This window comes from Gigantopelta aegis, chromosome 4 (genome assembly GCF_016097555.1).
Source record: "Gigantopelta aegis isolate Gae_Host chromosome 4, Gae_host_genome, whole genome shotgun sequence".
In the NCBI taxonomy this organism is placed as follows: Eukaryota; Metazoa; Mollusca; class Gastropoda; order Neomphalida; family Peltospiridae; genus Gigantopelta; species Gigantopelta aegis.
In genome coordinates, this window is record NC_054702.1 from 48,872,496 (window position 1) to 48,893,697 (window position 21,202).

At 34.3% G+C, this 21,202-nt stretch overlaps 1 protein-coding gene across 3 annotated transcripts in view; it reads left to right on the top strand.

The window, feature by feature from the left end:
• LOC121370650 (synaptotagmin-14-like) overlaps nucleotides 1–21,202 on the top strand; it is a 119,135-nt gene that overhangs the window by 25,944 nt on the left and 71,989 nt on the right. Inside the window, exon 1 of one of the 3 annotated variants that reach the window (XM_041496032.1) lies at nucleotides 9,783–9,865. The exons of 1 other annotated variant lie outside the window; for it this stretch is intronic. In XM_041496032.1, the coding sequence (XP_041351966.1) occupies nucleotides 9,856–9,865 (10 nt within the window). In that variant the 5' untranslated portion in view covers nucleotides 9,783–9,855. Of the gene's footprint in view, nucleotides 1–9,782; nucleotides 9,870–21,202 lie in introns of those variants that run through there. One more of the 3 variants, XM_041496033.1, reaches the window with a different exon arrangement.

The following is a 21,202-nucleotide window of genomic DNA, read 5'->3' on the forward strand; positions in this document are numbered from 1 at the left end:
TATATCACTGTATCATTTAAAACATCCAAAAGCTGTGTACACATAAAATCAGCATAATCACTGTTCATACAAACATAATTGTGTTTGTAAATAATTTGTATTTGAATACTGACCTGCAGTCTTCTCAAAAAACATTCTGTACCCAATATATGCTGACTAACCAAGTTCAAACAGGTTTTCATTTAATTTAGTGTTTTTTCTTAAAGAGTCTGAAAATATATCCTTTAGAACTTCTATGATTTCTGATTTTGTGGTTATTAAAAACATAATTGTTCATGTTTTTACAAATACAGTTAGAAGTCTATATCTGGAAGTTGTTGACGGGCAATGGGCAACTCTATTAATGTGCCCCTATCGACAGAGGTTCAGGCACGCCCACTTCGGATTTAGTCTCTGACTTCGCGAGTGACCAACTCCGGAGCAGGAGAGGGGGGATTGAGTTTGAAGTGGGCGGAATTTGGAAAAAAAACATTTAGCAAAGTCAAACGCAAGCGCGGACCGAAAAGCAGACACTAAGCAGACCTCAAGTAACACCGAGTGGGAGCCGTGCTCTGATTGGCTAAAGTTCGATTCCTCTGTAAAAATTGGCAAGTACTTGAGTCTACCTATGATAACTGCGTCCAGACCTGTCTGGACTACAAAGTTAAATCGAAAAGTAGTTTTGACTGCTCGACCGAAAAGGTTTTAAGGTGATTTGAGCAATTTAGATGGACTGCCGAAAGGTTACCGACTGTTTACAAAAAAAATTTAAACAAACTGTTTGAGATGACGGCCTAAAAAATTAAAGTCTAGTAAAGTCCATACTCACAGAGACAAAGGAGGTTGGTGGGAGGTTGACGTCTACGGCAAGGACAGCCAGACTCTGGAGTCAAAGTTCGGTAACATTTGGTAGAAACCGGGCGTCGCTAGTATCTTGGCGGCCTTAGGGTACTGCTCCCCTCCGAAGATCTTCTTCAGGATACGATGGATTGAGACGTTATCCATCTGGTGGAGCAGCAGAGCCTGGTTGTAAAGTTGGTCCCGGCGGTATGTTACGCACAAGGCATCGTCGCCTTCCTTGAGCTTGACTGGTTGAATCTCATACTGTCCCTCGCCGTCAATGATATCGCGATATTCTCTGGACTTTGGCGGACAGAAAAGTTGATCTTGTCTTAGAATGTTGGTGATAACACAATTGGCGAACTGCTTGTTTAGACTGCCGTGCAGCGTCCAGGCTTTGGTGCCTTCCACGGGTTGGGCCCCTTGGGGAGGCGGCCGTGGTTGGGTAGGCGGGTCCCTGTGGATGGAAGCAGTAAACTCCGCCTTCCTCTTTCCAAAGGCCAGTTGAGCCATTCTCTGGGCATGCTCCTCCGTGGCAGCATGATCTAACTCCGGAGATGAAGAAATAGGGCAATCCGGGGGTCTGTCATCTAGCTCTGGGAACATTAATGTCACCGCAGCAGGTGGAGGCGCAGTCGGCTGTGCAGAGTCCGGTTGGATCTTGTCCTTCTTCTTCCGCTCGGCCGTAGGCTGGGCTGGGGGCGGCATCAAAGAAGGAGCCGTTTAGCCGCTGGCTTTGCCCCCCCCCCCCTCCCCCCGAGTCGTTCCTGGCGCACATTTCCTCTTCCGGTACCTTCCTTTCTTTTGAGTTGGTGGGTCTCCGTACACCAAGGTCACGGAAGCCTGTGACCCGGTGTACGATACCCGGTACTCTAATAACACTCCATAAGACTGAAGTAGTCCCCCCAGGTGGGGGGGGGGGGCAACTCGAGAGAACATGGGCTGACGTCTGTCTTCATCGAGAAGTAAAATGAGAGTCAAAGTATAGAATGGAAGTTGTTGATGTCAGCCAGTAAGTTTGAGATTAATTAAATTAATTAAACATACAATACGTATTTTGGGAAGAAAAATAAAACATAAACTGACCTAATGGGATTTAAAATAAATCAAATCAGTTGGTTGCATCTAGTTGTGTTTGGAGGCAAGAAAATCAGTTTAGTGATAAATATTATTGCAGATCTTTAACATGGTATATGGGTGAGTGGGACATTTGTCAACAAGTAGTGATATGTGTTTTTCTTTTGTTCTGTTTTATCAAGGGAAAATACCAATTTGTGAATATTAAAGACGTCATTCATGCAGTCTTGTTACTGCATGAATTCTACATGCTTCAAAACACCTTGGATTGTCTGACTGATTAATAAGATGTGTACAGCTGTTCCAGTCTGGTTACAGCAGACAGAAACAGTTTAATCATTGTTCTTTGCTTGTTTTACTATCATAACAATTCACACATTTGAACCCCAGTGTACATTCTGGCATGACACGATAAAATATTGCAGTTCCATTTTCTGTTGATTATTGTAAGCACACCTATCAATAATTCCATAAGATGTTAATTCCTTTTGAAAGAGCCACAATTTTTTAGATGTCATTGCTTTCAAGCAGATTAAAATATGAATACTTGGCAATACCAGTAATAACTATTATGGTACTAAGAATAAATACTTTTAATTTGTAACAACAATTGTTCATATTGTTTAATTAAAAAGAAAAAAGTTAATGCATTGCACATTTTGTCAGATAATTGGTATCTAATGATTAAAGACAAACATAATAAAACTAAAATAAGGCCATGTCTATTTTTTTACTGGAAAATATGTTTCAACTTAGAGAAAAATATACATAATAAATGTATAGTATAAAATATCATTTGGAACGGTATATTGAGCGGGACATACCCCAGTGGTAAAGTGCTCACCTGATGCGTGGTTGATCTAGGATCAATCCCCGTTGGTGGGCCCATTGGGCTATTTTTTTCGCTCTAGTGTACTGCGACTGGTACATGTATATCAAAGGTATGTGCTATCCTTTCTGGGATGGTGCATATAAAAGACCCCTTGCTACACTACTGGAAAATGTAGAGGATTTCCTCTCTAAGACTATTACTAAATTACTAAATGTTTGACATCCAATGGCCGATAATTAATAAATCAATGTGCTCTTGTGATGTCATGAAACAAAATAAACTCCTTCTTTTTGGAACCACATGTCATTTAGAATGTGTATATTGTATGTCATAGTTTGAGATAAACATACAAATGCTTACATGTTTACATTGAGACATATTTGAAACCCACTTCTTCTTTCCACACAGAAAACAGTTTGAAATAGAGTTTGTGGGTTGTATATATGGAACTCGTTTCAGAATTCTATTGTTAATTGCACTTAAATATGGCACATATACATGTATGCTTGTAATGATGTTAAAATAAATAACTTGAGAAATTTAGACATTTTGATCATAATAATTACTATTAGTTTGTTTGCTTTTTCTCACATTTGCACATGTGTTAATTTATAATTTGTAAATATTATGTGTGGAGTGGGACAGCTCAGTAGAAAGGACTCGTCTATGAGCACATTGGTCTATTTCTCATTCCAGCCAGCACAACACAACTGTTATATCAAAGGCCATGGTATGTGCTATCCTGCATGTGGGATGGTGCAGATAAGAGATCCTTTGCTACTATGGAAAAATGGGTTTTACTCTCTAAGACTGTGTCAGAATTACGAAATATTTGACATCCAATGACTAATAAATCAATGTGCTCTAGTGGTGTTGTTAAACAAAACAAACTTTAACTTTTAAAACATATTATGTCTGTCATTGCATCAAGACCAATAATGACTGTAATAAAGTCTGTACTAAGTTTGTTCAGTGTTTAGAATTGTATCATCATTAACATCAATATATGAAAAACTTTAATGAAAAAAGGCTTGATTTTTAAGAAATATTTGGGATTTTTTTATAGCATTTCTAGACCACAATTTATTGTTTCATTTTACAGAAATATGTAAATACCAGCTTGGACATTTATACATCACCAGTTGTTTTGCCAAATATAGCTCATGCACATATTAACATTAAACATTTAGTGTAATTTCCCCTGCTGATTAAGCCCACAACTTACACTGACATTTATCAGACCCTAAAGAATATAATTCATTGCAGCCTCATATAGCATTCCATACATATACATGTGTAGCTCTGTTCCTCTCATGTGTTTTGATGTGTGAATAAATGGTCACGTGTGACTTGAACATTACAGTCATTTTGACCAGATATCTGTTAATAAAGTAACGAACTCAACCGATATGTACAAATGTATGTATGTGTACATATATGTGAATTTGAGTAAGTTTGCGAGTAAGAAGACTTAGCTGCTGTTGTTGGCAAAGCTTTGATTCTGGTAACTGGAACTTCGTGTGATACAAAAACCATGGTGTACATGTAGCTGCAAATATTTTCTCAGATGTCAGACATGTTTTATAGATTTTGAAAAAAGATTATTACTCTAGATGTTTAATTTATTATTTATCATATGTGTAGATAGCATTTTGGAAATGAATATAGAAGTGAATTAAGAATTCAAAGGAAATATGGCAGACACAAATGAAACACTGGATTATGATGGTAAGGCAGTTCTTGCCAATTCAACTCAGCAGTTTTCTGAACAAAGTATGGATTACCATGGAAATGAATCAGTTACAAACCTTGATGTAACAACGTCATCTTTAATTTTTGGCAATGAATCACTTAAAAATGGAAGCAGTTACAGTGCAAACAGCACAGTGTGGGATTATGAAAGTGAAGATACTGCTAATCAAACAGTAATTGTTGCACATGATTGTATTGGGGAAACCTGTGGTCAAAATTTTATTGATGATGGTAAGGAAATTTGAATTATACTTAAATACTAAACCCATTTTAAAAGGAAACATGACATTTTGTTTGCATAATTTTTACTATGTCTTCGTGATCATTATGAATCACTGTGATTGTCAAAAATAAAATTGTTTTTAATACTATTTTTGGTCAAATAATTTCTGAACAAAATGTAAAATAAATTCAATAGTCCATCATAGATTTAACATAGAAATTATTTTGATTGAAATTGTAATTAGTTATAGTGGTTGAACTAAAATTGCTATACTTATTTAGTGTTCATGGCATGGTGTTTCCTGTTAATTGTATATTCATCTACCGAACTTGAGAGATTCTAATCATAAAATGTATAGATGTTTCTAGATTACGTGTATATATTCTTGACCTACATGTAGGTGAACACTGAGTTGTGAAAAGACTACACATTTAGTAATATAATTGAATAAACCCAGGGAACATTCTGCTATTGACATTTTGATTTGTGATAGTTGCTAATCATTTTAAAATTGTTAGCATTACGTCATGATCTTGGAAACTTGCATGAGCATGAGGAATTGTGACAGTACTGAAATACTTCCTGAAACCATTCATACAAGGACTTCTGGCTCAAAACGGATCTAAGTTAGTTCATGCAGAAACAATATCATAATTTAATGATAGAAAACAGATTTTGAATTTTTGAATTTATTTCTGAAACCGGAAGATAGAATTTTGCAGAATTCTCTTGTTGATTAAAAAAAGAGATCGCATCAGATTCCAGCATTGAATGTCACAACCACATACATTTGCAAGAAAAATCAATGTTTTGGATTTGTGCTCACAGCAATGTAGTACTGTACTAGTACAATGTGCTCCACTGGGCTGTGTTTTCTGAAATTAGACTAGGCGGCTGTGCATTATATACCATAATTCTTTTGGCATAACATTTCATCACAATATTTTAGTTTTTTTGCAAAGACTTCAATTTGTATGCACTTAGTTATAGTTATTACTTAAAAAAATATTAACATAATCACGTGAAAGATGTCTGTTGACATAATCAGTATGAGTTGTACAGTGTTTAAAGATAACTAATCATTGAATTATATATATATATATATATATATATATATATATATATATATATATATACAGTAGAAACTCATTGGCTCGAACGCCCAACAGTCGAGCCTACCGGTATTCTCGAACCAAGAACAATGTCCCGATTTTTTCTTTCTATTAAACCCTTTTATTTTGGTGCTGATTGGTCAAATACCCCTAGGGTCGAACAGAAGCTTTCTCTCGAACCAGTTTATTGGTCCTAACTGTAAAATTAAACATATTTAGCTCGAACGACTAAGTCTATCCGGAAAAAAAAAAGATATATTTATGTACAATTTTTTTTATCGACCCTTTTATGTCAGTCTCAAAGTAAGTCATTATAAATTTGAAAGTGGAACGAATTAATCCTAGATCATATGCCGGCTTATCATGTTGTTTATTTAGCACCTATTGGTAATTATCTTTCTAGTACAAACAATTGTACTATGACAATCATTAGCTGATTGAACCTTGCCTGTAACAGCAATCAGTTGGTGAGCCTAGCCAGGCCTCGCCAGTTTACTTTAATAATTTTAATCGCTACTCTATGCCTGAGCGTCGACATATTCTGTTTTTAACTTGAAATACAGGAGAGATCATTGTAATGTAGTGACTGCAACAATAACAGGTAAAGGCCCTCTGCCTGCATGTGCTTCATGCATTAATTTTTTTCTCAACGTTGTCAATATGTCGCAAAAGGTTCTACAACAGCATAGTAAAGAACGATTTTTTAAAGAAATAAATATTTATAAATCAGTGTCTTTGTTATTTGTTTATTTAACGGTGATAAATAATAGTTACAAATATGTATCTCATCCGACATTTGATGACGACTTCGTTACTCATGAGTCAATCGGACCATCTCACCCAAGCCAGTTTTACGGAAATATGCGAGGTGTTCCGATTGTTTTTTGTGTTACAGAAGCACCCGACAACGGCCGAATGCATGGTTCGAACTACCCGATGGGTCGAACAGACTTTGATGCACCGACAGTGTTCGAGCCAATGAGATTCTACTGTATATATACTGTAGATCCTAAAATTAATGCGATCATATTAATGCGAAAAATGCGAGATCGTGTTATTCACATTAATAATATGATGCATTTATTTCTGTGTTTTTGTCTATGTGCCCCATGTTATTAAAACAAACAAAGATTAAAATTCTAATATATTTATAACACATAACTGGAAAACAATTCATCGTATGCAAGACAGACTAATTGTCCAATAGTTCAGCAAGCTGCCAGCCACATGTGATGATCGCAGGGTCTTTGGCCACCCTGTCAATAGCTGACATGATCCATCGCACATGAATGTGTTTTAGCACGCTAATCCTGAGGTCAATGGTTTCTTTGTTTTTACTGTTCAAGTTTGATGCAACTTTGTCGGCATACCACTCAGTGAATTGTTCTTTCATTATGACTTTAAAATCACCATTCATAGATAAAGATACAGTTGTAATTTAGTACATACATGTTTAACCAGATTTAACGAAATATACACATTACGTAAATGATTGCTAAAAACATATGCTTTGAGTTGATCTTACCACTGGGCTACATCCTACCCTCTACTCTGACAAATCCAAACATACCTGAGAATAAGACCACGCTGTATTCCAGCACTTTACCACTAGGCTACGTCCCGCTAACTGAGTTGATTTCATTGAAGATTCATTGGATTTAACTGAAAGGTACACAGACGTATGTTGTTAGAAAAGTAATATTTCAAAGGGAGGACACTCGCATTAATTTCATGTCACATTTTAGTCTTCGCACCGCCACTCGCATTAATTTAGGGATGCGTTAATTTCAGGATCTACAGTATATATATATATATATATATATACACGTATATATAGTAAAATCTGACCTATAGTGATCACCTGTAATCAGCATTCACCTGCCTTAAGTGGCCACTTTTTCCCCTACCAAATGCTTTTTAATGTAAATGCACTCGTAATAAGCAGTCACAAATCTTAACACGGCCAACAGCCATAAACTGGACTCCAAATTGCTAAATTACTTGTATTAAATGGCTTCAGTAAAATTTTACACTTATATAAAAGGGTTATTTTAAACACCAGCAACAAGATGAAGCAAGTAAGCGGTCATCACACCTTCACAGAGATTAGTACCCATTCAGTCCGACTGTGTATCAAGTAAGAAATTGTAATTTTCGCATAAATAGTTTGACACCCAATAGCTGATGTATTTGATGTGCTGGTGTGTCGTTAAATATTAATTCATTCAATTAAGAAATTGTGCCTAGAATGCATTTTGATTGCCTCTGGGGAAGCTAAGCTTGACATTGGTAGATTCATCTACTATGACAATACATCTGCTCAAAGTACATGTAGTACTATAATTAAATGAAAAGAGAAAACAAACATGTGATAAATGAATTCCAAAACTGTTAAATTAATACTTAGTTACATTTAATTACTTCTGAAGAAGACAATGTCGAAAGTTGATTTATAGTCAACTATAGAGCACATTTCCATTAATTAGAAGTACAGATTCAGGGATTTAGATCACACTAATTTGAGCACAACGGGGATTTTTGTCTCTTTTAGCACAATAAGGTCATTTTAGTTCATTACTGTCATTAACAGCTGCTGAAGAGTTGTTAATATTCAGAAATGTATTTCAAGTTATTTTTATGTACCGGTAAGTAAACTTAACATTTCAGTGGTTTTGAGGTAAAATAGTTTGAGGTCAGCATGTTTGTACTTAATTTGGGCATATGTATTTTGTGCACAACGTTTATTGCCTCAACTTTGATGCAATCTAAAGCCTTGAGATTGTAAAAGAAAGAAGAAGATGTCGCTTTTTGGTACTCCCTATCTGTCAATAGATTATTAAAGTTTAAACAAAACAAAACCCCCCAAACATTTTATGTATATTAAAGTAGAAATATATTAATCATATGCTATGAATAATTCACTGTGAAAACTATTTTGCTTTCTTTAAATATAGTTCTTTTTTGTATTCATTTGGCTCTAAGAATTGGTAACTAATCTTTTTTAATCCACCAAAATCAAAGGTCCAGAGGACCTGCATGTTGTCCATCTTTTGTGTTGACTTATCCAAAATTTATAAACACTGACTATGAACATTGCAGGTTTTTTTACTTGCATGCAATGCATAATGTAAGTTAATAGAAAGTTAGAATTAGTATATATTTTTTGTCCAGCTTTCCAACTGTAAACATTTGCCTAAAAGCAGGTTAAAGTTCATATGTACCAGTAATCAAACTAATTTTGTCCATTTGGGACCCTTTGTTTAAAAACATCTTGAGGTAATATTTTGTGATGCATTTGCTTGTTTCTTTATTTTGTTACACATGTTTAATTCAGTTTCTCTAGTTGGTTTTTACAGGCATTGAATTTGGGTTTTTTTTATGGAATATCATTTATATGTGGTGTGAATTTTCACCCCTATCCATTTCCAGACTGTCTGGGGAAGGAGAGGAAAAAGGTTAAATACTGCCATTCAATAATAATGTAAAACCATATAAAAGGATTGGTGATATGGAATGCATTACAAAATGTTATGGTGATGGAATGTTGCGTCAGCTAATATTAATTTTATCTATCCTTTTTTTTGTAACTATTCACAATTTTGTGGATTGATTTTACAATATATAACAAGGAAGACATCATGGTGTTGCTTCATGTTTTACTTTATTTATCAAAACTAATTTAAAAATCTTTCTTCAGTTTTGAATAATCATTGTTGGCATATAAATTCTAGGTTACCAAAAACAAAATGCTCATATTTTCATAGATTTAGAATTTTCCTGTTTTAAATGAAGGTTATCACAACTAAGCTTGTAATCAATAGCAACAATAAATGTAGAAACTGCATATAGTAATTTGTTCAGATTGGTTTTATTGTTTCTGCTAGCACTTTGTTTGTATTGATTTATTCAGTTATATTTATTATCACAATAACACTAAGTTTAGATGACATTGGAGCAACTGAAATATTCTGCATATATTTCTGAAACAGATGTTTGATGTCAGTTTGTGTGGATAACTATTTTTTGTACGTTGTTGCAGCATGAATACAGGTCTGTAAGTGTTGCACATCCTTGATTTGATGTTTGTGTGTTCTTAATATGTATAGAATGAATGTTTATAAGATATTTAGATTCTTCTTCTTTTTAGTAAAAAAAATGAAGCTCCATGTAGAATGCACAATACACACACGTACATTATCATTTTGTTATTACTGTTACAGTTAATTATTTATACTTGTAAATCAGTTCTAGCTGTTCCAGGAAAATATATTGTTCTATAATTCCAAAGATTATGGTTTAATATTAAGTTTTTCTAGACCACTGTGTTATATACAATAAATCAACTTACTAACAGCCCATATTCCTTAAAAAGACTGTCATTAGTATGAATTGTAATTGTGTCTTTTGGGGTTGGGGTTTTTGTTTGTTGTGTTTTTGTTTTTTAATCAGCAGTTTGTAGCAAGGTATACATTTGGTAGCAAAATCATCACATCTGCGTAGAAGATTTGAGTCGATCACAAATCAGACTGACAAAACTGTTTTATTATATTGCTATAAAAGGTAATCTTGACTATATGTAATATTGGCATAAACATCGTTGAGGTAACAGACTTCCTATAATATGACAGGATGTGGCTCAGAGGTAGTTTGCTTATGTACTGTAAATCAGAAAAGGTCAGTCAATGAGACGAGGATTTGGTGGTGCCTTTGCTGGACCCTGTGATGTATATCTCTTTGTATATATTCTTATGAAGTTTTGGAATTCAATACAGAAGAGAAATTGAGACGTCTTTGGATTTCAAGTTCAAGTTAAATGTGCGAAGAACCGATTTGAGTTGTGTGCTTATTTCTTTTTCAGGTAACATATTGGCCATATATGTATGTAGGACTACTCAAATTATCTAGCCCAAATTTGTTTAGGAGATAATAGTGCTATACATATGATGGTTTTGTTAGTTGATGCTTTGTCAGTGGGCACTATCACAAATTGTTCCTGTAGTGTAGCCAGACTTTCTGTCACAGATGGCCATGACAATAATTCTCATTTTTTATTATTATATAAAGGTATATTTTGAAAACAATACATCAGACTATATATTAATTTGAATAAGTACAAGGTTTACTAAGATTTTGTAAAACGACCCTAAAATTCCCAAAGTCAAAGCTATGGGCTTTCAAGTCAAATTTTAGAAATAAAACCCTGATTACATATTGACTTAACCCATTCTAAAAGGCATTTGACAATTTCATGCTTATGTCTGGCCCACTGTTTGGCATAATGATTTTAAAGTTATAGTCCTAATTGATTGGAACAGTACTAAAATAATTGCCAAAGGTTCCAATTTTCAATGATTGAACGATCACCTGTTATGACATGTTCAGCTGGTTGATAGCAGAACCGTGAACTTTTACAGCCACAGGCAGTGGATGAAAGGTGTGACTGCTCAAGTCAGTGTTCTACAGAAAGCATCTATAATTGGAAACTTTAGATGCTATATTTTTAGTGTATAAAAAAGAAAGAAAATCACTGCCGAAGTTAAAATCATTATATGCCATTAAATTTACAATTTGTGCATTTAACTGTCAATGCTAGCCAGCCAGGTAGTCAAAGAAATTGCACATTTTGAATATTTATAGGTCTGATTGAATCTATTAACAAACAAAACCTCAATATTGAATTTCAACATGTAATAGTAATGGCATAATATGACTATTTAAAAAAAATGTTTTACATAGTGAACATACAAGTACTAACCTATATAAAGTTTAAACCTAAATTCCAGTGATTAATTTTTTACCTTGGCAGAAGAGAATAGCTTTTGTAATGTCATTCTTCCCAACCACCTACCCACACACCCCCAAAATAATTTTAAAATAACGCACCTAGAGTTGGAAATATCACTTCCTTCTTCGAGGGATTTGTGTTGGAAGTTAACCACCACCACCCCTTTAACATAGACTAACCTAACAGTAGAATAGTGTTGAAAACAGGTGCTCTTTTAATATGCACCACTTACTGGCTAAAATGGTGGAGTGATCCTTATACAGCATCTCTATTTGGCTGAAATGGTGGAGTGATCTCAACAGTCTGTAATAATATATCACATAAGGTCTAGCTATTACTTCACTTATTGATTAAAATGTGGATTATCTGTACTTGTTGTTCAAATGTTTTTATTATAGAGATATGTCACAAAAATGCATAAAAATAGTCAATTGTGCAAGTAGTAATCCTGGATACTAAAAGAAACCTTCATATGTGTCCATGTGGGACAGGGCTATTCCACTTGAGGGTACGTAATTTATTGTCATGGACGAGGCTTGTTGAGTCCCTGACATCATATTATGTACCCGAGGGTGGAATAGATTGTCCTACATGGATACATAATGGAGGATTATTTTTCTCCCATCCAGTAGAGGAAAAACAAGCATTTTGGGAAAACGTGAAAAACCTATATTTTTTATTTTTTATCTTACAATAAAATAATCATAACCATTGAAAAGATCATACCCAAAAATTGTTTATACTAAAAGCAGACCGAAAATGATAGTATAATTTCATTATGACAGCAGGTTTCCTTGTTTTTATGAAATATAAAAAGCATTTCATATGTTATTTTGTCGTTTATGTGATGTCACCCAATGTTAATATCAGCTCAAACTATAGAAGTCACATGGATGATGGTCATGCAAGACCGATTTATTCCGCATGGCCTGACATCATGGAATATGCTTGTCTTGCATGGCTAAGGATGAGAGAAAACTATATATAGACACACACAATAATACGACTATGGTGTGATGGATCATAGGATTCATGTTCTACTAGATATTAAAAACTGATATATCAATTCTGGGGAAAGTCAATATAAAAGCTGTTTTGCTGTTGATCATTTTTGATCATGCATTTCCATCTCCATAGATTGGAGATCCCTTTTTAGACATGCTCTTTGATGTATAAAGGTATTTTGAAACTGATTGCTCTGTCTTATGTAAGTTAGTTGCAAAAGCAAATGATATAAATAGGTTTTAGTGTGAAGACAGATTTTTTTTAAAACCTGGTTTATAAGGATATAAATGAAACAGAATACTACATTCATGTCTGTTATATACCATTTATCTTATAACTCATTTAAAAACATATTCAGCTTGCTTCTGCTGTTTGGATACTTCTTGAGACGGTTTGTAAGATAATGGTATGTAATGGCCACTAATATAGTATTCTCTTTCTCATCAGTGGTTTACTTCTTGAAACTGTTTGTAAGATAAATGGTATGTAATGGCCACTAATATAGTATTCTCTTTCTCATCAGTGGTTTACTTCTTGAGACGGTTTGTAAGATAAATGGTATGTAATGGCCACTAATATAGTATTCTCTTTCTCATCAGTGGTTTACTTCTTGAAACGGTTTGTAAGATAAATGGTATGTAATGGCCACTAATATAGTATTCTCTTTCTCATCAGTGGTTTACTTCTTGAAACGGTTTGTAAGATAAATGGTATGTAATGGCCACTAATATAGTATTCTCTTTCTCATCAGTGGTTTACTTCTTGAGACGGTTTGTAAGATAAATGGTATGTAATGGCCACTAATATAGTATTCTCTTTCTCATCAGTGGTTTACTTCTTGAGACGGTTTGTAAGATAAATGGTATGTAATGGCCACTAATATAGTATTCTCTTTCTCATCAGTGGTTTACTTCTTGAGACGGTTTGTAAGATAAATGGTATGTAATGGCCACTAATATAGTATTCTCTTTCTCATCAGTGGTTTACTTCTTGAAACGGTTTGTAAGATAAATGGTATGTAATGGCCACTAATATAGTATTGTCTTTCTCATCAGTGGTTTACTTCTTGAGACGGTTTGTAAGATAAATGGTATGTAATGGCCACTAATATAGTATTGTCTTTCTCATCAGTGGTTTACTTCTTGAAACGGTTTGTAAGATAAATGGTATGTAATGGCCACTAATATAGTATTGTCTTTCTCATCAGTGGTTTACTTCTTGAAACGGTTTGTAAGATAAATGGTATGTAATGGCCACTAATATAGTATTGTCTTTCTCATCAGTGGTTTACTTCTTGAGACGGTTTGTAAGATAAATGGTATGTAATGGCCACTAATATAGTATTCTCTTTCTCATCAGTGGTTTACTTCTTGAGACGGTTTGTAAGATAAATGGTATGTAATGGCCACTAATATAGTATTGTCTTTCTCATCAGTGGTTTACTTCTTGAGACGGTTTGTAAGATAAATGGTATGTAATGGCCACTAATATAGTATTCTCTTTCTCATCAGTGGTTTACTTCTTGAGACGGTTTGTAAGATAAATGGTATGTAATGGCCACTAATATAGTATTGTCTTTCTCATCAGTGGTTTACTTCTTGAAACGGTTTGTAAGATAAATGGTATGTAATGGCCACTAATATAGTATTCTCTTTCTCATCAGTGGTTTACTTCTTGAAACGGTTTGTAAGATAAATGGTATGTAATGGCCACTAATATAGTATTGTCTTTCTCATCAGTGGTTTACTTCTTGAGACGGTTTGTAAGATAAATGGTATGTAATGGCCACTAATATAGTATTGTCTTTCTCATCAGTGGTTTACTTCTTGAGACGGTTTGTAAGATAAATGGTATGTAATGGCCACTAATATAGTATTGTCTTTCTCATCAGTGGTTTACTTCTTGAAACGGTTTGTAAGATAAATGGTATGTAATGGCCACTAATATAGTATTGTCTTTCTCATCAGTGGTTTACTTCTTGAGACGGTTTGTAAGATAAATGGTATGTAATGGCCACTAATATAGTATTGTCTTTCTCATCAGTGGTTTACTTCTTGAGACGGTTTGTAAGATAAATGGTATGTAATGGCCACTAATATAGTATTGTCTTTCTCATCAGTGGTTTACTTCTTGAGACGGTTTGTAAGATAAATGGTATGTAATGGCCACTAATATAGTATTGTCTTTCTCATCAGTGGTTTACTTCTTGAGACGGTTTGTAAGATAAATGGTATGTAATGGCCACTAATATAGTATTCTCTTTCTCATCAGTGGTTTACTTCTTGAAACAGTTTGTAAGATAAATGGTATGTAATGGCCACTAATATAGTATTCTCTTTCTCATCAGTGGTTTACTTCTTGAAACGGTTTGTAAGATAAATGGTATGTAATGGCCACTAATATAGTATTCTCTTTCTCATCAGTGGTTTACTTCTTGAAACGGTTTGTAAGATAAATGGTATGTAATGGCCACTAATATAGTATTGTCTTTCTCATCAGTGGTTTACTTCTTGAGACGGTTTGTAAGATAAATGGTATGTAATGGCCACTAATATAGTATTGTCTTTCTCATCAGTGGTTTACTTCTTGAGACGGTTTGTAAGATAAATGGTATGTAATGGCCACTAATATAGTATTGTCTTTCTCATCAGTGGTTTACTTCTTGAAACGGTTTGTAAGATAAATGGTATGTAATGGCCACTAATATAGTATTGTCTTTCTCATCAGTGGTTTACTTCTTGAAACGGTTTGTAAGATAAATGGTATGTAATGGCCACTAATATAGTATTGTCTTTCTCATCAGTGGTTTACTTCTTGAGACGGTTTGTAAGATAAATGGTATGTAATGGCCACTAATATAGTATTGTCTTTCTCATCAGTGGTTTACTTCTTGAAACTGTTTGTAAGATAAACGGTATGTAATGGCCACTAATATAGTATTCTCTTTCTCATCAGTGGTTTACTTCTTGAGACGGTTTGTAAGATAAATGGTATGTAATGGCCACTAATATAGTATTCTCTTTCTCATCAGTGGTTTACTTCTTGAAACGGTTTGTAAGATAAATGGTATGTAATGGCCACTAATATAGTATTCTCTTTCTCATCAGTGGTTTACTTCTTGAGACGGTTTGTAAGATAAATGGTATGTAATGGCCACTAATATAGTATTCTCTTTCTCATCAGTGGTTTACTTCTTGAAACGGTTTGTAAGATAAATGGTATGTAATGGCCACTAATATAGTATTGTCTTTCTCATCAGTGGTTTACTTCTTGAAACGGTTTGTAAGATAAATGGTATGTAATGGCCACTAATATAGTATTGTCTTTCTCATCAGTGGTTTACTTCTTGAGACGGTTTGTAAGATAAATGGTATGTAATGGCCACTAATATAGTATTGTCTTTCTCATCAGTGGTTTACTTCTTGAGACGGTTTGTAAGATAAATGGTATGTAATGGCCACTAATATAGTATTGTCTTTCTCATCAGTGGTTTACTTCTTGAGACGGTTTGTAAGATAAATGGTATGTAATGGCCACTAATATAGTATTGTCTTTCTCATCAGTGGTTTACTTCTTGAGACGGTTTGTAAGATAAATGGTATGTAATGGCCACTAATATAGTATTGTCTTTCTCATCAGTGGTTTACTTCTTGAAACGGTTTGTAAGATAAATGGTATGTAATGGCCACTAATATAGTATTGTCTTTCTCATCAGTGGTTTACTTCTTGAAACGGTTTGTAAGATAAATGGTATGTAATGGCCACTAATATAGTATTGTCTTTCTCATCAGTGGTTTACTTCTTGAGACGGTTTGTAAGATAAATGGTATGTAATGGCCACTAATATAGTATTGTCTTTCTCATCAGTGGTTTACTTCTTGAAACTGTTTGTAAGATAAATGGTATGTAATGGCCACTAATATAGTATTCTCTTTCTCATCAGTGGTTTACTTCTTGAGACGGTTTGTAAGATAAATGGTATGTAATGGCCACTAATATAGTATTCTCTTTCTCATCAGTGGTTTACTTCTTGAAACGGTTTGTAAGATAAATGGTATGTAATGGCCACTAATATAGTATTCTCTTTCTCATCAGTGGTTTACTTCTTGAGACGGTTTGTAAGATAAATGGTATGTAATGGCCACTAATATAGTATTCTCTTTCTCATCAGTGGTTTACTTCTTGAAACGGTTTGTAAGATAAATGGTATGTAATGGCCACTAATATAGTATTGTCTTTCTCATCAGTGGTTTACTTCTTGAAACGGTTTGTAAGATAAATGGTATGTAATGGCCACTAATATAGTATTGTCTTTCTCATCAGTGGTTTACTTCTTGAGACGGTTTGTAAGATAAATGGTATGTAATGGCCACTAATATAGTATTGTCTTTCTCATCAGTGGTTTACTTCTTGAGACGGTTTGTAAGATAAATGGTATGTAATGGCCACTAATATAGTATTGTCTTTCTCATCAGTGGTTTACTTCTTGAGACGGTTTGTAAGATAAATGGTATGTAATGGCCACTAATATAGTATTGTCTTTCTCATTAGTGGTTTACTTCTTGAAACAGTTTGTAAGATAAATGGTATGTAATGGCCACTAATATAGTATTGTCTTTCTCATCAGTGGTTTACTTCTTGAGACGGTTTGTAAGATAAATGGTATGTAATGGCCACTAATATAGTATTGTCTTTCTCATCAGTGGTTTACTTCTTGAGACGGTTTGTAAGATAAATGGTATGTAATGGCCACTAATATAGTATTGTCTTTCTCATCAGTGGTTTACTTCTTGAGACGGTTTGTAAGATAAATGGTATGTAATGGCCACTAATATAGTATTCTCTTTCTCATCAGTGGTTTACTTCTTGAAACAGTTTGTAAGATAAATGGTATGTAATGGCCACTAATATAGTATTCTCTTTCTCATCAGTGGTTTACTTCTTGAAACAGTTTGTAAGATAAATGGTATGTAATGGCCACTAATATAGTATTCTCTTTCTCATCAGTGGTTTACTTCTTGAAACTGTTTGTAAGATAAATGGTATGTAATGGCCACTAATATAGTATTGTCTTTCTCATCAGTGGTTTACTTCTTGAAACAGTTTGTAAGATAAATGGTATGTAATGGCCACTAATATAGTATTCTCTTTCTCATCAGTGGTTTACTTCTTGAGACTGTTTGTAAGATAAATGGTATGTAATGGCCACTAATATAGTATTCTCTTTCTCATCAGTGGTTTACTTCTTGAGACGGTTTGTAAGATAAATGGTATGTAATGGCCACTAATATAGTATTCTCTTTCTCATCAGTGGTTTACTTCTTGAGACGGTTTGTAAGATAAATGGTATGTAATGGCCACTAATATAGTATTCTCTTTCTCATCAGTGGTTTACTTCTTGAGACGGTTTGTAAGATAAATGGTATGTAATGGCCACTAATATAGTATTCTCTTTCTCATCAGTGGTTTACTTCTTGAGACGGTTTGTAAGATAAATGGTATGTAATGGCCACTAATATAGTATTCTCTTTCTCATCAGTGGTTTACTTCTTGAAACGGTTTGTAAGATAAATGGTATGTAATGGCCACTAATATAGTATTCTCTTTCTCATCAGTGGTTTACTTCTTGAAACGGTTTGTAAGATAAATGGTATGTAATGGCCACTAATATAGTATTCTCTTTCTCATCAGTGGTTTACTTCTTGAGACGGTTTGTAAGATAAATGGTATGTAATGGCCACTAATATAGTATTGTCTTTCTCATCAGTGGTTTACTTCTTGAGACGGTTTGTAAGATAAATGGTATGTAATGGCCACTAATATAGTATTGTCTTTCTCATCAGTGGTTTACTTCTTGAAACAGTTTGTAAGATAAATGGTATGTAATGGCCACTAATATAGTATTGTCTTTCTCATCAGTGGTTTACTTCTTGAGACGGTTTGTAAGATAAATGGTATGTAATGGCCACTAATATAGTATTGTCTTTCTCATCAGTGGTTTACTTCTTGAGACGGTTTGTAAGATAAATGGTATGTAATGGCCACTAATATAGTATTGTCTTTCTCATCAGTGGTTTACTTCTTGAGACGGTTTGTAAGATAAATGGTATGTAATGGCCACTAATATAGTATTGTCTTTCTCATCAGTGGTTTACTTCTTGAGACGGTTTGTAAGATAATTGGTATGTAATGGCCACTAATATAGTATTGTCTTTCTCATCAGTGGTTTACTTCTTGAAACAGTTTGTAAGATAAATGGTATGTAATGGCCACTAATATAGTATTCTCTTTCTCATCAGTGGTTTACTTCTTGAAACAGTTTGTAAGATAAATGGTATGTAATGGCCACTAATATAGTATTCTCTTTCTCATCAGTGGTTTACTTCTTGAAACGGTTTGTAAGATAAATGGTATGTAATGGCCACTAATATAGTATTGTCTTTCTCATCAGTGGTTTACTTCTTGAGACGGTTTGTAAGATAAATGGTATGTAATGGCCACTAATATAGTATTGTCTTTCTCATCAGTGGTTTACTTCTTGAGACGGTTTGTAAGATAAATGGTATGTAATGGCCACTAATATAGTATTGTCTTTCTCATCAGTGGTTTACTTCTTGAAACGGTTTGTAAGATAAATGGTATGTAATGGCCACTAATATAGTATTGTCTTTCTCATCAGTGGTTTACTTCTTGAAACGGTTTGTAAGATAAATGGTATGTAATGGCCACTAATATAGTATTGTCTTTCTCATCAGTGGTTTACTTCTTGAGACGGTTTGTAAGATAAATGGTATGTAATGGCCACTAATATAGTATTGTCTTTCTCATCAGTGGTTTACTTCTTGAAACTGTTTGTAAGATAAATGGTATGTAATGGCCACTAATATAGTATTCTCTTTCTCATCAGTGGTTTACTTCTTGAAACCATGGGGCGGGACTTAGCCTAGTGGTAAAGCACTTACTTGATGTGTGGTCAGTTTGCGATTGATTCTGATTGGTGGGCTCATTGGGCTATTTCTCGTTTCAGCCAGTGCACAATGACTGGTACAGTATATCAAATGCTGTAATATGTGCTTTATTGTCAGTGGTATGGTGCATATAAAAGATCCCTTGCTACTAATGGAAAAATTAAGCAGGTTTCCTCTCTAAGACTATATGAAAGAATTAACAAATGTTTGACATCCAATAGCTGATGATTAAAAAATCATTAAACAAAACAAACTTTTTCTCTTTTTTTTTCTTGAGACTATGGTTTACAATATGTTGAGCCTTAAAGGTAGGGTCAACTCAAACAAGAGCCTTTTGTGTTGGAAAGATACATACCCGGACCACCAACACATACTGACACTTTAACAAATGTAAAATGCGTAATTTTAGAGTTAATAATAAAAAAAGATTATTACTGCTAACTGGGTGCAGCCATTTTGTTTTGTTTTTGTGACGTCCGGTGGTATAGCTTGGAGTGAAGTGACGTCAGCTCCATCCATCTCCTCTCCTCCACAGTGTAAATAAATGCTCTAATTTACGACAAGGCACTTCGCTTTCATCAACATGACTTGTAAAACAACATAAATGACTTGATAGTATAATAAACTATTTAACTAAAAATATTTCAGTTTGCATCAATAGAATGAAATGGAGTTATAGTATTTTTCTTTTTTTTTAAATCCAAAGAAAAAATGCATATTATTAGGCCTATTGGTAGGGTACGTTCGAGCAAAAATTACCACTCACGATACCCAAGTAATACTTTTCTTTTCTTTGGGACGACGTAATTGGTCAGTTTTGTGTTTTTAGATGGGAAAGTCTACTTAATCAAATGCCTTAATTGTCCCCTCCTTTAATGTCTATGACCAGAGACTGCAAATGTCATCACTTTGTATATCCTTATAATAATATAAATTCATCCATGATTCCTTTTTCAATGTAAACTTACATGAAGAACATTTTTGGTTTGATGGTCATGAATACATCTGAATTTTTTTGAAAAAAAGAAGGCTTTTTATTTAAATTGTTTTATCAGTTACAGAAAATAGGTGTGAAGTAAAACTGTATGAAACCATCATCATGGGGGGGCATATAAAAGATCCCTTGCTGCTAATCGCAAAAGAGTAGTCCATGAAGTTGTGACATCAGGTTTCCTCTCAATATCTGTGTGGTCCTTAACCGTATGTCTGATGCCATATAACCGTAAATAAAATGTGTTGAGTGCATCATTAAATAAAACATTTCCTTTCCTTGCCTTTCCATCATCATGACTGGCCTCGGTGGTGTCGTGGTTAGGCCATTGGTCAACAGGCTGGTAGGTAATGGGTTCGAATCCCAGTTGAGGCATGGGATTTTTAATCCAGATACCAACTCCAAACCCTGAGTGAGTGCTCCGCAAGGCTCAATGGGTAGGTGTAAACCACTTGCACTGACCAGTGATCCATAACTGGTTCAACAAAGGCCATGGTTTGTGCTATCCTGCCTGTGGGAAGTGCAAATAAAAGATCCCTTGCTGCTAATCGGAAAGAGCAGCCCATGTGGCGACAGCGGCTTTCCTCTCAAAATCTGTATGGTGCTTAACCATATGTCTGACGCCATATAACCGTAAA